The sequence below is a fragment of the Poromitra crassiceps genome (genome assembly GCF_964638095.1).
Source record: "Poromitra crassiceps genome assembly, chromosome: 20".
Classification (NCBI taxonomy): Eukaryota; Metazoa; Chordata; class Actinopteri; order Beryciformes; family Melamphaidae; genus Poromitra; species Poromitra crassiceps.
The window spans coordinates 3,429,380-3,446,879 of NC_139637.1; the positions used below are offsets into that span (position 1 = coordinate 3,429,380).

A 17,500-nucleotide genomic window follows, 5' to 3' on the forward strand; every position below is an offset into this window, starting at 1 on the left:
CTCTTCATTCCGCTACACGGGCAGCCCTGACAGCCTCCGTTCGCGCGCGCCGATGATCACCCCCGACCTGGAGAGCGGGGTGAAGGTGTGGCACCTGGTGAAGAACCACGAGCACGGAGACCAGAAGGAGGGAGACCGCGGCAGCAAGATGGTCTCTGAGATCTACCTGACCAGGCTGCTAGCTACCAAGGTACCTCAACACTCCCCCCCTCACTGATCTATGGTCTCTGAGGTCTACCTGACCAGGCTGCTAGCTATCAAGGTACCTCAACACTCCCCCCTCACTGATCTATGATCTCTGAGATCTACCTGACCAGGCTGCTAGCTATCAAGGTACCTCAACACTCTCCCCCCTCACTGATCTATGATCTCTGAGATCTACCTGACCAGGCTGCTAGCTACCAAGGTACCTCAACACTCTCCCCCCTCACTGATCTATGATCTGAAATCTACCTGACCAGGCTGCTAGCTACCAAGGTACCTCAACACTCTCCCCCCTCACTGATCTATGATCTGAAATCTACCTGACCAGGCTGCTAGCTACCAAGGTACCTCAACACTCTCCCCCCTCACTGATCTATGGATCTAAGCACTCGCACACCTCTGTATCTGTAGAGATCTTATCACGTGCTGGCTTATCTCCCATGGGAGTGCTCTGTGTGGCTGCTATCAGCTTCGGCACTAGGCATGCTTCACGGCTTCAGGGCTTCGGTCTCTTCTTGGCTGTGTTGATGATGGGTCTGGCGTTGTCTCCTCTTTGCCCGTCGAGTGTTAATGGTCGCCTGGTGTGTCTTGTCTCCTCCCAGGGCACGCTACAGAAGTTTGTCGATGACCTCTTTGAGACGTTGTTCAGCACTGTTCACCGAGGGAGCGCCCTTCCCCTGGCCATCAAATACATGTTTGACTTCCTGGACGAGCAGGCGGACAAGCACGACATTCACGACACCGACGTGCGTCACACGTGGAAGAGCAACTGGTAAGTGACCTTTTAGAAATTTTAGAACATTTTAATTTTATATCCTTGTAAAATAGAGCTGAAGTCTAACCTCATCCTCCCTGTCTCCATCCTCCAGCCTGCCGCTGCGTTTCTGGGTCAACGTGATCAAGAACCCCCAGTTTGTGTTTGACATCCATAAGAGCAGCATCACGGACGCCTGTCTGTCTGTGGTGGCCCAGACCTTCATGGACTCCTGCTCCACCTCAGAGCACCGCCTGGGCAAAGACTCCCCGTCCAACAAGCTGCTATACGCTAAAGATATACCCAACTACAAGAGCTGGGTGGAGAGGTAAGAGTCGTTGCATTTTACACACGACTACGCCCATCCTCGCTATTCTATCCCCACATCTTTTTTTCTCCTGTATCTTCTTCCAATAGAGACTCAGATCCACTGGGAAAAAGAGATTTACAATTATCTCATCTCTTGCTTCTGTCTCTCAATCAGATTCTTTAAAAGCTCTTTGTGAATGACTGTTAGCGGGCTTGTATTGCGAGTGAGAACGATGTTATGGCTGGAATACGACTATAAGGCCATGTCCACACGGAGACGAGTTTAGGTGTATCCGCTAAAGTTTTTTGTCATATAGACGTTTCGTCCAGATGGAACCGCGTTCTGGGACTATACGTTCTGGGAGTATACGCTAATTTTTCAAAACGGGTCCCAGAGTGATTAAATCTGAAGACGACACCCTTGCATTTCCGTGTTTACAACCCATACGCATCTTTCCTGAAACGATGATGCCATAGCCCCACCTCTCTCCACCAGCAACAATAACAATCATGGCAGTAACGTTCGTGCTACAGCAGTGGGGATCTTGCAGCAAAATATAATGCTCCTCTATTACCACGGTCAGCAACAAGTGGACACGGAGAACAGCGTGTAGCCTACAACATCCTCAGGGCTCCACAGCTGACTCTACCCATCCACCCCTCCCCTCCCTTCATCGGATATTTCCCAGAAGGCTTAGCGGCGGCTACATTTTTACAATAACACAAACAAAATCAGGCTTAACGTGTTAGATAGAAATTATATTTATTTTTAATACAACATGCAATTCTGGAATATTTTAATATTGGACAAAATGAAATGAAATGAAATGTAAACCCTGAGTGAAACCAACATACTCTCTTGCCCTATATATAGCCCTCGTAAATACAACGTGAATAGGGAAGTGAGAGGTTTGAGGAACACGCGGTTGCACTGTGATGTCTGTGATATCCGCTCGTGTCCACTCCAACAAGACTTTAGCTTACTTGACGCGACTTTTTCCAATAAAAACACATTTATGCCATGAGTTTATATAATGTATATTTATGTTGCATCATTTAGCCTGTGCTGTGATGTGCAGGAGCGGCCAATATGCTGGGATGTGTTTGCAACATGTCTAAAGATCATGGAAGTGGATGATATCAGGAATGTCACCGATAGTTAACGTTCTATATTGTAGGCTACAGGGAGACCATCAGCCCTGCTGAACAGCTCTGCATTTGCCTGTATACTGTAGGTTTCATCATTTTATTCATCGACATGGCAAACCTCCCCGCAAAGCCAAGGGTTTAAGCTGCTGCTACAGTGAGATACACATTATAGACTGTGCGCCCCTAGAGGTTGTATGCCATTATTGACGAGATTGTCTTTCTCTGTTATTCTACAGCGGTTTCAGTGGTTTCATGTGGATACACACATTTCTTGAAACGTTTCCATGTTTATGGAAAACTTTTCTGAAACGAAAAAAAAAAAGATAGCTTCCGTCTCCGTGTGGACATGGCCTAAGACTGTAAAGAAAGTCTCAGTTGTGCTCTTCCAGAGAGTCAGTGAGCCTCTGCGCGAGTGATGCTAAGTGTTGCTAAGCGCTTGCCGTGTGGTTCCCTCAGGTACTACGCTGACATCAACCGCCTGCCAGCCATCAGCGACCAGGACATGAACGCCTACCTGGCAGAGCAGGCCCGCCTCCACTCCACAGAGTTCAACATGCTCAGCGCCCTCAACGAGATCTACTCCTACGTCAGCAAGTACAGCGAGGAGGTCAGTGCAATCTGCATGGTGGACACACACACACACACACACACACACACACACACACACACACACACACACACAAACACCTGAGAGGCAAAGTGAAACGTCACTTCCTGCTTTCTCCCTGTATACCAGCGCTGCGAAAGATATGAATGGCGGTGAACGTGAGAATAAGGTTACTTTTTTGATCCCGTTTGAATTGTGCCACGGGGTGCCAACGCTAATTTTGTCAATTTAAAACGTAACTTTGCATGTCAAGAAAGTCGCAGTTTGTCGCCAAACTGTTGCACTAGAAGTTATAAATCAGAAAGACTACATACACTGTCACCTAAGTGACGTCACTTTCTCTACCGGCAAAGCTGAAGACCGGCGACATGCCACGAGCTTCCACAAGCTATGTCGTTTTTATACGAAACTAACCCCTACGTTTCAGTTTGACGACAAACTGTGACTTTCTTGACATGCAAAGTTATGTTTTAAATTGACAAAATTAGCGTTGGCACCCCGTGGCCCAATTCAAACAGGATCAAAAAAGTCATCTAATTCTCCGTCCACCGCCATTCATATTTTTCGCAGCGCTGGTACAGAGAGAAAGCAGGAAGTGACGTTTCACTTTGCCTCTCTATAGAAGCAATTATGGAAAAGGATTAGGGTCATGTGATTTATTTTAGTTCCGACTTCAATTTTGGAATTCTGACTTTAAACTGAGAATTCTGAGATTTTGACTTTATTCTTGGAATTTTAACATTCACTTTAATCTCAGAACGCAGGTACGATTTTCACATTGTGGCCCCAATACTCTTCCGTACACAATTCAGTGGCTCAGTGGTTAGCGCTGTAGTTGCCTCAAAGCAAGAAGGTCCCCGGGTTCGAACCCCGGTCCGTCCCAGGTCCTTTCTGTGTGGAGTTTGCATGTTCTCCCTGTGTTCGTGTGGGTTTTCTCTGGGTGCTCCGGTTTCCTCCCACCATCATAGACATGTATGTTAGGGTTAATGCTCACGTCAGTGCCCCTGAGCAAGGCACTGGCAACTGGGACTGGTACGGGCTGAGAGGACGGAGGTGCGTCCCTCAGTCCTCACACAGCATTAAAGCCAAACAATGGAGACTCCAGTTGCGCTCGTCGGAGGACGACCTAATAATAACATAAAAAAGACAATATTTGTTTGACAGTAAATGGTTGTGTGAAGGTAGTGAGATCACTGGGCGTTATTCCCAGACTGTCCACAGCTGAGACCAGTTAGTGAGGTCAGCTGTGAGTCTTCAGAAGTCTTCCCCCTAAGCCCAGAGGTCTACAGAGACTGGAGCTTAACAGGCCTGCAGTGTGTCTGATGTGGAGAGGAGAAGCTCTCTGAGGCAGCAGCCCTGTGCTCTCCCCTGAGCTGCACACACACACACACACACACACACACACACACACACACACACACACACACACACACACACACACACACACACACACACACACACACACAGACCACATACACACACAGCCCTGTGCTCTCCCCTGAGCTGTGTTCAAGAACGCTGCCTGTTCTGTAACGCTCTCATGAGCCGAATCAGAGGCAACACACACACAGACACACACGCACACCACATACACATGCGCACACACACACGCACGCATGCACACACACACACGCGCACGCACACACACGCACGCACACACACCACATACACACACATACACGCACGCACACGCACATACACACGCACGCATACACACACATACATGCACTCACACACACACACACACACACACACACACACACACTGCCAGAGGAAGCATAGGAAAGGAGGGATGTAGAGATAGGGAGAAAAGGAGAGAAAGAGAGAGAACAGTTATGGAGACGTTCTGCTTTTAATGTCAGCTCCTCCTCTGGGAAGCATTAGCCTGACCTTTATGTTGTACCACATGCTCTCTCTCTCTCATTCTCTCTCTCTCTCTCTCTCTCTCTCTCTCTCTCTCTCTCTCTCTCTCTCTCTCTCGCTCTCTCTCGCTCTCTCTCGCTCTCTCTCTCTCGCTCTCTCTCTCTCTCTCTCTCTCTCTTTCCTTTCCTTTCCTACCCAGTCACCTTCCCATTGACTCTCACTCTCTACCACACTTCCTTCCCACTGTCCTCTTGTACCTCACGCACACTTACTTGTGCTGCCTCCTCCTCCGCCGTTGTAGCTGTCAGATCCACACACACACACACACACACACACACACACACACACACACACACACACACACACGCGTACACACACACACTCACACACACACACACACTCTCTCTCACACACACACACACACACACACACACACACACACACACACACACACACACACACACACGTAGACATGTATACACAAATATACTCTCTCCTCTTAACACTTGTTCCGCTGCAGTGCCGCAGTGGTTCTCAAATGGGGGTCCGGGGACCCCCAGGGGTCCTTGAGGGGGTTTCAGGGGGTCCCCAGCCAAAAGGGGGGTCATTTATTTTCGTTATAATTCCATTCATAAGTAACACAATGACTATTTTGGTCATGGGTTTTATACACTTTCTGTAATAAAACATCTAAAATCATCAATCTTATTATCATATGGGGGACCGTGGGACAAAATCCTATCAAATGGGGGTCCGTGGTCTAATCTTTGTCAGTTTAGGGGTCCTTCATGTGAAAAGATTTGAGAACCACTGGCGTAAGATGACCAGACGTCCCCGATTTCCGGGGACAGTCCCCGTTTTTGGTGACCTGTCCCCGGCTGGAGCGGTCACCGAAAATGTCCCCGATTTTCTACTCTTCATCCACGGCCGACATGACTGCCTTTCAGAGGCTCAAGCTATAATGAAGATAGACATCCAGTGGTCCCAACCAACCATGTCATGCTACAGATGTTACTCATTTAGTGCAATCTCCAAATGTCTAACGTGGTGTTCCTCAAGGTCTTGCTGGGATTTTGGAGCAATATCAGTCAGCCTGAACCGTACTTTATTACAGTACCATGGTCAAAACACATGAAACCGGAATTGTCCGGAAATCTGGTCTCCTTAAAGGACGGCTTTACCGTGGGGAATATGAATATATATCAATCTCACGCCCCTAAGGTTTTAGAATCCGTTGAAATATTTAGAAATTGGAGCTTCACTGCCTGACCTATCAGGCATCTCTCACATTTTTAGGGAAGCCGGATGACGCGTTATGCGTCACCCGGCTTCCCTCCCCGCTTGCGGAACTCGAGCGCCTATGAACTACAAGTCTTGTGAGCCATGGTCCCGCCTCTAGAGGTCCTCCACGCCCCTTCAGAGCTCTCGACGAAGAGCAAAAGGCAGCCATCTTGTTCACCCGCATAGCATACTGTAGCTAGGTTAGCTTCCCATAGTTCCTTGCAAAGAGACCATTATCTCGGGAACGGAAGCACTAATCGACACGGGACTGGCGGCATTGGAAAGCTCGTCAAATTTTACATCTAGTAGTAGGTGAGTTGAAGTAACGAAATCAACGCTGAGCAATGTACCCATTTTTACACATTTTTACAGAAAATAGTTACAACATCAGATGCGCGTAACTCCTACGAAAATGCCTTAAAATGCATGAAAAAAAATTTATGAAGACATCTCCCGACATATATACTACCGTTTACATTTGGTGCAATTTGGAGGCAATTTTATTTTCGATTTATTTCTTCTTCTTTGTATCTTTTATTGTCGAAGCCTTCTTCTTCTTCTTCTTCTTTGAGTTTTATGGCGGTTGGCAAACATATATGTGCATTACCGCCACCTACTGGAGTTTGATATCAGCCAAATGCCTGAGGGGTGGGCATGAAAACGAAGGCCACGCGAGCCCAGTGCATTGTGGGAAATGTAGTATTTCGGGTCCCCGCACCCGCCCCTCCCCTCCACCACCCCCCCCCCCCCCTCCACACAGAGTGGATTTCTGGTGATATCTCTGGCGGGAAACAACCAATTTCAAAGATTTCAACGGATTCGAAAACCTTAGGGGCGTGAGATTTAATATATATTCATATTCCCCACGGTAAAGCCGGCCTTTAATGGGGTGGGCTAACCAGGCCAGAGCAGAGCAGGTCTTAAATGGCTTAGTGAGATAGCAGTGGGAGCTACACCTGCATACAGTGCTCCAGCTTAATAATAGATGGAGGAGATGCCCTGCCTGAAGCTGCCCGCCTCTAATTGCAGGTACAGTGAGGTGAGGAGAGGAACCATGGTGGGCGAGCCAGCAGGTGGATGATGGTCTGCAGCGAGACGGAAGCTCAGACGTTTTCATGTTGACACCACTTTTATCAGAATGTTTTATTCTCGTTTTATAGAGACCGTTTTTCACCTCCTCTTTTATTTCCTGGTCTGGGTCACTTCCCTTGAAGAACAGGAAGCGGTTAGAAAGGGTTAGTTGCATCCAGTCTCGTCGTGAATCTTTGGTCTAAACTGGGCTTTACACTCTCACTCTCGCCAGCCCGTGAAATCTCAATCCTTAAAGTGCCCGCGGACATGAAGGTGCATGTGTCTCTCTATAGTCCTTTGTGCAGCCACCACAGGGCCGTTCAACTGTTTTGATTGAATTATCAATTATTGAATCAAACGTTACATTTAGGGGGGGCGGGGTCACCAATGGATATAGCATTATCAAATCAGATTCATGTGAATACACATAGGCTACAGTATACATATTATACATCACATGGTATCTTATCTCACATCCTGGAAGTATCCAGAAGAATAGCTACAATAGTAGCGATGCAGCCTTTGATGTGTGACATGTTGAAATACATTATAGAGATCCATAGTGACGGCGATGAACGCATGGCCCATATTGCTCTGGCTTGGTATGATCTTTCCAGTTTGACATTCACATGAAACAGCTTTACCATGCGTGCTGGTGTCATCCTGACACACTGACACACACTCATGTTGACGTGACGGCAGACAGCAGATGATGAGCACAGAGAGGAGACCCTGTCTCAATCCCCTTTGAACCCCACCTGACAAACGGCACATTTACAGAGAGGGATGCAGGAGATGAAACGCGAAAGGCTATTGCACAAATATTACATAATTTTCTTTGACAAAGGCACTGATGTGTGTGTGTGCCCCCCCCCCCCCCCGAGTTTCCTTTTTATGTCCCCCCATATAGAAACCTAAAATCACATGTTCCACCCCCTACAGGAATATGTCTTGAAATTCTGGATTTTGAAAATAACAGCAGAAAACTAATATCCAATCAAATCCGGTTATCCTAAGCAGTTTGTAAGGATGCAGTCACATCATGTATCTTTATAGAGAGCCAAAGTGGAACGTCGCTTCCTGCTTCAGCACTGTACCAGATATTTTCATCCGCCATTTATTTTCCCATAGACATTTCGTAAAATGCGTATAAAAATAGTTTTACTTCGTCAAACCAAACGGTACAGATATATTTAGAAACCGGAGAGACCACATAACATTTCACTCAGACCAAAACGTTTAAAAATCGCGCATTTAAAGAAAATATTTTTTCTGTCTTTTTTTTTGTTTTGGTCAGAGTGAAATGTTCTATGGTCTCTCCCGTTTCTAAATATATCTGAACCGTTTGGTTTGACCAAGTAAAACTATTTTTATAAGCTTTTTACAAAATGTCCATGGGAAAATAAATGGCGGATGAAAACCTCTGGTACAGTGCTGAAGCAGGAAGTAGGCGGTCACTTTGCCTCTCTATTGTAAGGATGCAGTGACATCATGTATCTTGAAGGTGTTTGACCGCGCTGTGTTGTCCCACCACAGATCACGAGCGCCCTGGAGCAGGACGAGCAGGCCAGGAAGCAGAGGCTGGGCTACAAGGTGGAGCAGCTCATCTCAGCCATGTCCATGGAGAGCTGAGAGCGACCCCCTATGGAGCGAGACAGAGAGAGAAGGGGGGCGGGGGGGGGGGGACCACAGCCTCCGCAGGACCACCCCAAAAGGTCCCACCTTTACTTACCTCTCACTGTGGGAGCCAGAACCACGGACCGGACCTGGGACCCCCTATATATCCACAGTCGGACACGTAAAACAAAGTATCAGATTTGAGACAGTCTGAGACGGGCAAGAGACTCGGGCAGACGGATGATCTCGAGCTGTCTGAGCTGGTGATGGCATCAGGCTCGGATGCGATTCTGGGGAGAATAAATCCGCTTCTTCATCTTCATTTTTCCAGTCTCGGCAGCAGTGTCTTCGTAAGTACACACACCACACAAACGCACACACATGCATACAGTTTCGTTTGTGTGCGTGTGTGTACTTACGAAGACACTGCTGCGAGACTGCAAAATGGAAGATGGAGAAGCGGATTTATTCTCCACACACTCGCATCCGAGTGTGACACAGAGACAGCTGAGATATCGTTGCCGAGTTTTTGCGTTCAGACTTCTCAAATTTTATTTTTTTACGTGTACATTTGAATCTTATCAGTTGCAGTTGAAACATCCGGCGCCCAGCAGGGTCCCATATTACGCATCCTTGTATAAAGACATGGCACCGCCTCAGGGTGGCGCTGTGATCAACACAGGCGTGGTCCATGTCTTCTCTCACTCCCTCCCTCCCTCCCTCCTCAGGCACGTTACAGACTGATGCTTCACGTGACACGGACAAAACCTCTGCTTTTTATCCAATCAGAAGTGTACAGGAAACCATGAAATGTGTCCTCAGTGTCTGAGAGTCAAATGGAACTCCACCCGTGGCGGTCAAAAGTTCAACCAGCATGCTTGCACCTGAACTTGGGGATGATGGAGATGACGTCCATAGTGTATTTCGGCTGCGACCTTCAGTCCAGCATCACACTGATGTCCAAGGCTCTGCTCAGCTGTTAGCTCATCTGTCTATGTACCGGTTGATACTCGTCAATCAGTGTATGTGAATGTACAAATGTTTTTTGTTTGTTTGTCTGTTAGTCTATTTGAGTTTTGCAAACAAAAAGGGCGTCAGTTGAACTGAGCTCTATAGATAGTTACAGTAGCTACTAGTCAAAGTGAACATGTCCATTCTTCCATCCTGGCCCCAGTCTGTCCAGGTCCGTCCCAAACATTATTTAACCTGTTACCAAATCACTCTGTACTATAGGAGAGTGTGTATAGTCTGCATTGTGGCGGTCACTGGTGTGACCCCGCTGCTCATACGTACAACTACCAGTTAGTGAAGACGAGACAAGAGCCCTTCCAAAATGGACGACCAGGGGGCCATAATGGCGGCCCTAGGCTAAAACTCTCCACTATATAACCACTGTTTGTATCTCTTTGGGGACTTGATCAAATCCTTGTGTACTTTGCATGCATGCTATCACACATCACAAGTGTTCTAAGGGTCCATCTTTGATTTTTCAAGTGCCAACGAGTCACGCCAGCTCCATGCTGGCCTGTTGAGATGCTAGCTGATGATATGCTAGCTGTTGAGAGATGCTAGCTGATGGGAGGTTCCTTAGCCCAGCCACACCACCAATGTCTTCGCACAGACAATAAGAAGCCTGCGTGGGTCTAGTTCGACTATGTGCCAAAAGATCCTGTCATTTGAAATGATTGACTGATGTGTCAAAAATCGGTTTATGCTTTACAGAGGGAGCAAAGCCCTCGGATTGAAGTGGAGAGAGAGTCTGGCTGAAGCTCACATAACTGGAGAGACGAGACGAGATGATTGAAACTCGTGTAAGGTACGAAACAGAAGCCCACCACGGCTCAGTTGAACGGTCACGTATCCGGGAGAGCGCTGGAGTCGTTAGTTTTCTCACGGCGAGAGAAATTCAAAACGGTCAACGTGGACGAAAACATCAAAACCGGTTTTGCTACGAAGCCTCTCCCGACTAAAACCAAACGAGCTACAGTTAAGAGGTTGACGTCTCCTTACCTTTCCAACCTTCTAACCAGATGACCACAAACTGTAGAGATGTTTGTTTGCTTGTTGTTCACATCAAGTACTTGAAAAATAATTGAGAAGGTTTGTACAGTAATTCTGAAAGCATGACACCAGTTAGTGAGTGAACGGTGCTTCTTCTCTCTGTGGCCTTAGACCCCCCCACCTGCTCAGTGCTCCTGATCGTATGAGTCCAGACTCTGGCACGCTCCTGTCTATGCTTCTGAGCCCAACCCGTCTTTCAACAACGATACCCTATGGAGGCCCTGGCGCCCCCTGCTGAGAACTGTCTTAGTGAGATCGAGTCAAAGGAGAGGTGAGAAAAGGGTATGGTTCCGGCGCAGGCAGACATTGCTTCACTCAGCACTCGGCTCGTCTGGTCTGAGCTGTTTGAAGAGAAGAGAGAGAGAGAGTTAGCGCTAGTTTCCTGCTCAGCCTTTGATGCTGCCGTTTGATCAGGAGAGAAAAAAAAAACTAACAGGGAAAGAGTGCTATGACTGTGTCTGACCAGTAGGGGGCAGAAGTGGGGAAGGGCGGTGGGTGATGCCTCTCGCTCCCTCGTCCCGTCCGTTATCAGCTTCCGTAGGTAGACGACGACGACGCACAAAAACGACTGCAAACATAAACGCTTCCTCCTTTGCATTGGCGTCATCCCAATGCCAGCCAATAGAATTGTATCGTCCTCATACCTCACATTGCTTGTCTGGAGTAATGCTGCTTTGCATCATTTGAACAGGACCTAAATGCCTTTTTGCTTCCCCCCCCCCCCCAGGGATGAAATCTATGCTTTTCCAGAGTCTTTCCACCTTTTAACATGAGCTCTCCTGTATTCACAATCGTGACGAACGTCATCGCGAGGGACAGAAATCGAAAGTTGAAACGGAGCGGCTGTGGTTTTTCTCTCCGAGATCGTTCTGACGTGCATGTTTCCTTCGTCTTGTTTTCAGTTTTTTTTGCATGCGTATTAATTAATTATTAATTAACCCACGCTTTGGTTCAGCTTGATATTCCATATCGATCGGTATCAACCATGAGTCTGACTGTGATCCCTCCTAAAAGGCCTATTTGTACAAGTCTTAAATCACAGCTGAGCTGAGTGCACCTTTTTTTGTGTGAAAGAGATTTTTGATGACTAGAAAGTAGCTTGTTTTTTCATGCTGTACTCTTTTGATTTCGGGGGAAAAATGTCATTCGGTTCAAACTGAGGTCAAGAAAGTTTATGTTTACTCGTTCTGCAGCGCAGAATTTAATTTGACAGCCTGTTGTGTGAGCTACATTTCTGCACTTTTTTTTAAATTTGATTTTATTTTTTGCTCTCGGCGCAACGTGTCGCCGAAGAGACAGTGTTGTGGCTTGACTGGCACGTGTCATTCCTTATACGAAAAACTTTTTACTCATGTTCTTGTTTGCATTAAGATGGAGGAATTGAAAACCAGTTTCAACGTATTACTCTCAAGTCAAAAATATCACTAAGTATAAAATTATTATCCTTCCATTTTAAAACACATTGTAAACAAACCCTTTGTAGACACTGGAGTTCTGTAAAATAGTAATTGCTGACAACGATGACGACGACGATGATGATGATGATGATGATGATAATAATAATGGCTGTCTGTTCTTGTTGTTTTATAAAAAAAAGTGTTGTGAAAATTGTAAGAAAGTTAAAGTATTTAAAAAAAAGTTGTTTTTGTTTTTTTATTTGCTTTGGTTTTGTTATGATAATATATTATTGTGTACCTATTGTAAATATGAAGCACACCTATTTTGCAAGCCAAGGATTCACTTTGTACTGTTGTTATATATAAATAAACTTTGCTGGTTAAAAATTGCATAGAGCTGAAATATGGTTTCATGTGTTTTTCTTGAGGAAAAACTCCAAGAATATTCATTCATATTCAGCTACAAGCGTATAAGTAGTTGGGACTCCCAGCTCCACGCAGGCTGTGCTGTATCTCCTGAGGTGATTCCTATGCTAGCTGCTGTTTGCTGTATCTCCAGGCCGGGTTCCTATCTAGGCCCCAGGGAGCCACTGGCTGTCTCATCCATCCCCTTTAGCCTCAGATTAGACTTGAATTCCTACTTATCTCAAACGACAGTGGCTCCGTAGCTCGCAGCTAAGAGAATAAGCCATGGCTGTATTGAGCTCCGTGGCTAGCAGCTAAGAGAATAACCCATCGCTGTATTGAGCTGAAGTGCACTGTTTGTCTTCATGCGAGTCCATTACCTGTGGCTGGCCGCAGCTTCTCTGCCTCGCCACCAGGGCCTGCAGCCACATTCTGCAGTTAATAGATGTGTGGCTCAGTGTGTTTAGCTGAGCTGAAATGGCTCTGAGGTCAGTGCTGATCCAGCCGGAGAGAAAGACTGATGCTGAAGAAGCACTATAGATCATACTTCTCCATACTGTCCATTTTATGGTTGCATCTCTCCTTTATGAGATGAATCTAAGAAGAGGCCCATTATGATTATGAGCATTCCTTTGACTCTTAAAAATATAACCTCTTTTCTATTTTTCCAACAGTTTGCAATGTTGAGAATGCATGCTAGTGATGCTACAAGATTGGTGCCTGTGCAGAGAGGACAGCTATAACCAAGGCTGTGTCTGAAGGACACAGGAGTTTTAAGGCCATCGCCAGGTAGCATCTTCCTAAGATAGCCTACCTCTATAGCCTACATCTTCCTAAGATAGCCTACCTGTCACTTAAATACCCATCCCTGCCCTTTAGTCAGGCCTCGCTCACAGAGTTGGCATGCAGTCTCTCCTCTCTCTCCCCAGGGGGTTTTCATATAGTCCACTTGACTGATTATAACTCCGCTCTGCTCCACTCTGGAGCACTTGTAGGCTCCTCCACTGTGCAGCTCTCCACAGTTGCAGTCGGTGTACTGGGCTGTCTGGTGCAGTCAGTGTACTGGCCTGGGCTCTCTGGTGCAGTCAGTGTACTGGCCTGGGCTCTCTGGTGCAGTCGGTGTACTGTGGGCTCTGTGGTGGAGTCGGTGTACTGTGGGCTCTCTGGTGCAGTCGGTGTACTGTGGGCTCTGTGGTGCAGTCGGTGTACTGTGGGCTCTGTGGTGGAGTCGGTGTACTGTGGGCTCTCTGGTGCAGTCAGTGTACCGTGGGCTCTGTGGTGGAGTCGGTGTACTGTGGGCTCTGTGGTGCAGTCGGTGTACTGTGGGCTCTCTGGTGCAGTCGGTGTACTGTGGGCTCTCTGGTGCAGTCGGTGTACTGTGGGCTCTCTGGTGCAGTCGGTGTACCGTGGGCTCTGGTGGAGTCGGTGTACTGCAATATGTATTCTATATTTCAAGTCCCTTGGCCACCCCTGCTCCTGTATTCCCTACAGGGGAGGCGTAATCCCCGCTGCGTCTAATCCTGTACTGCTGGGACCAATTCAAACCCACACGGGACTTAATGCCCCATAATGCCTTTACAAGGAAGTTGCCTAATCTGACATCCCATTGGTTCTGGGTGGGATTCCCCCGCCTGGATTACAAGACACAGTATTCTGAAATAATTAATGTGAGTTGGCAAAAGAGCATGCCAGGGGTGATTTCAGTCCCATTTCTAAGAATGGTCGGTATTAATTTCACAATGAAACGATCTCTGGCACTTTTTTGGATCTTGGTGCATCACATTCTGATCTGCTGATCTATAATGCTTCTGATTTGCTTTGCTTCACTAGACTACAGGTTGTTCCTGCATGTTTAAACATAGTGTACCATGGCATCAATGGTTTGTACCTCTCATCTGTCACTTTGAGAGCCATATGTAGGCTATTTGGTACAACACTTTTTCATTTTATATTATTATAGAGCCTATAGGCCTATTGTGGTGTTTTACAGGACTTTAACTTTGCCTCTGAAAAGCACTCAATGGATGGGTCATTTGTATGTCTTTATTAATGTAAGTAATTAGAGAGCAGCCTATATTATATAAGTGGGTCTCTGCTCAACCAATCCAGAACTGGCTGCTATATATCATTATGGGCTTGTTACCGCATATAGGCCAACGAAGAACCTGTAGGCCTAGCCCCCATAAATATAAATTTAACACAGAACAGTCAAATTCAATTGTAGTGTTAATATTGCCGTTTTCAAAATATCCCATAGAGGGCGCTAGGCACCTGCAGGAAGAGTCTGCATTCAGCCGAGGTCGCAGAAGAAGAAGAAAACTGAAGCGCAGAGCATGGTGCAAAGAGAGAGAAAGAATAGATGAAGAACAAGCAGTCGAGTAAAGCTAGCTGTGATAAGACGAAGAAGAAAAGTTATTTTACTACTTAAAAGTTGATGTTAACGTTATTCAGGACAGAGGTAGTAACCTTACAGTTTACAGTGTTTCGGCAACTTCTAGTTCACAAGAAGGTAGTCTCGCTTGCCAAACTCTCCCAGCAAAGGGGCGGCGAGACACAAGAAGGTTACGGAGGACCAGGGTTTCAGGTGAGTTCATTTATCTGTGCTAGCTAGCCTCCCACTAGCTACTAGCTACTACTAGCATGCTTTTCACGACCAGAGAAGCATTTAGCCCAGCAATGTATTTATTTATTTATTTTAGAGGGACAGTGCACATTAATTAACATCACTGTAAACAAACATGCAAATGTTAGCCAAACGGCTCATGTTCAACCATTGTCCCTTGGCCAGAACACCAACAATAAACACACAAGCAAATAAAAAATAGCAGTAAATACAACATGAAGCAAGCCAAAGTAATGAGCATCATGCATGTTAAGACAAACAATGTACAAGCAGACCGACAATGTTAGGCAGACAGATCAGCACAGACAGTTAAACCATGCCAACATTAAAATCACATTATACACTATAAAACCATGAGCATGCTATCTGCTAATCAAACAAACAGACAAATAAACAGGCACACACACAGACGCAGTCTGAGAGACAGGCAGACAGACATAGAAATTAGTAAGAGATTTGAATTAAGTTTTATTGCTTCATGAGAGTGAACTAAGAACTAATTTGCAAAGTGCAAATTATCTGTGCATAATGTAAGAAAATGGACATTTATTGTAATTTCGTAATGGTTTGTAATGGTTGATTTCTCAGAGAGGATGACTGAGGAGGATCTTCGGCGAGCGGGACGCGCCGTCCGCTGCTGCGTATGCTGCTGGACAAGCTGTGTTTAGGTGGGTTTACACTTACCTACATCCTTGGTCATACAGGAGGAACACGTTTCAGCTTAAAGTAGCCTACGTTTGTACAGGAGGCCTCTCCTAGTCACATGACACGAGGAGGAGAGTGATGGAGGAGAGAGAAGTGACACAAACTGAGAGGGAGCGAGCGAGGGGGATAGAAACCAAGACAGGACTGATGAAGAGGAGCGGAGTGAGAGGAGGAGGAGGAACTGAAGAGAAGAGAGAGGGACTACTTTTGACAGAGAGAGGACACGTTAGAGAGCGGAATAAGAAACCGCATCGAGATGGAACCGCGTCACAAGAAAGCGATGGAGGGTGGACGGACGGTGAAGAGATGGCGAGGGGAGTGTGTGAATCAGGTGTCACATCCTGTAAGCTCTCAGCACATACAGGCTCTATTTATAGTGGGGCTTCCTGCTGCCTCTCAGCGCCCGCAGCCGCCCGCCGCCCGCTAGCCACTCCCTCATCAGAAGTCCAGCGCGTCCAACCGCACAACAATTCAATATGACCGTTTACCATCTTTCAGTGGAATCATATTGTGATGATATGGTAATTTTGGGATATCGTGACACACAATTGTCTAAATTGATAACAAGCTAATTTAAAATATTAGAGATAATAAAGATAAATATTAGATATACTAGAGATAGACAATAGAGATATTATAGATACGATAGAGATAGACAGTAGAGATAGAGCTAGAAAGTAGAGATATTAGAGCTAGACAGTAGAGATATTAGAGATATTAGAGCTAGACAGTAGATATATTAGAGATAGACAGTAGAGATATTAGAGCTAGACATTAGATATATTAGAGATATTAGAGCTAGACAGTAGAGATATTGGAGATATTAGAGATAGACAGTAGAGATAGAGTTGGACAATAGAGATATTAGAGATAATAGAGATATTAGAGATATTAGAGATAGACAGAGATATTAGAGATAGACAGAGATATTAGAGATAGACAGTAGAGATAGAGATAATAGAGTTGGACAATAGAGATATTAGAGATAGACAGTGGATATAAGAGATATTAGAGATAGAGATAAGAGATAATAGAGATATTAGAGATAGAGATAATAGAGATATTAGAGATAGAGATAAGAGATAATAGAGATATTAGAGATAGAGAATAGAGATATTAGAGATAGACAGTATAGATAATAGAGATATTAGAGATAGACAGTAGAGATATTAGAGATAATAGAGATATTAGAGATAGACAGTAGAGATATTAGAGATAATAGAGATAATAGATATTAGAGATATTAGAGATAGAGATAATAGAGATATTAGAGATAGAGATAAGAGATAATAGAGATATTAGAGATAGACAGTAGAGATAATAGAGATATTAGAGATAGACAGTAGAGATATTAGAGATAATAGAGATATTAGAGATAGATATAATAGATATTAGAGATAATAGAGATATTAGAGATAGACAGTAGAGATATTAGAGATATTAGAGATAGAGAT

General features: G+C 45.6%; 1 protein-coding gene across 1 annotated transcript in view; it reads left to right on the plus strand.

Moving 5' to 3' along the window:
• Nucleotides 1-8,893, plus strand: part of plxna2 (plexin A2) — a gene marked incomplete at its 5' end in the record, with an annotated part of 155,546 nt that extends 146,653 nt beyond the window's left edge. Inside the window, 5 exons of the mRNA XM_083656475.1 lie at nucleotides 6-190; nucleotides 807-976; nucleotides 1,074-1,286; nucleotides 2,873-3,023; nucleotides 8,775-8,893. Coding sequence (XP_083512601.1) covers nucleotides 6-190; nucleotides 807-976; nucleotides 1,074-1,286; nucleotides 2,873-3,023; nucleotides 8,775-8,870 — 815 coding nt within the window. The 3' untranslated portion in view covers nucleotides 8,871-8,893. The remainder of the gene's footprint in view (nucleotides 1-5; nucleotides 191-806; nucleotides 977-1,073; nucleotides 1,287-2,872; nucleotides 3,024-8,774) is intronic.
• Between the last annotated feature and the right edge of the window lie 8,607 nt (nucleotides 8,894-17,500).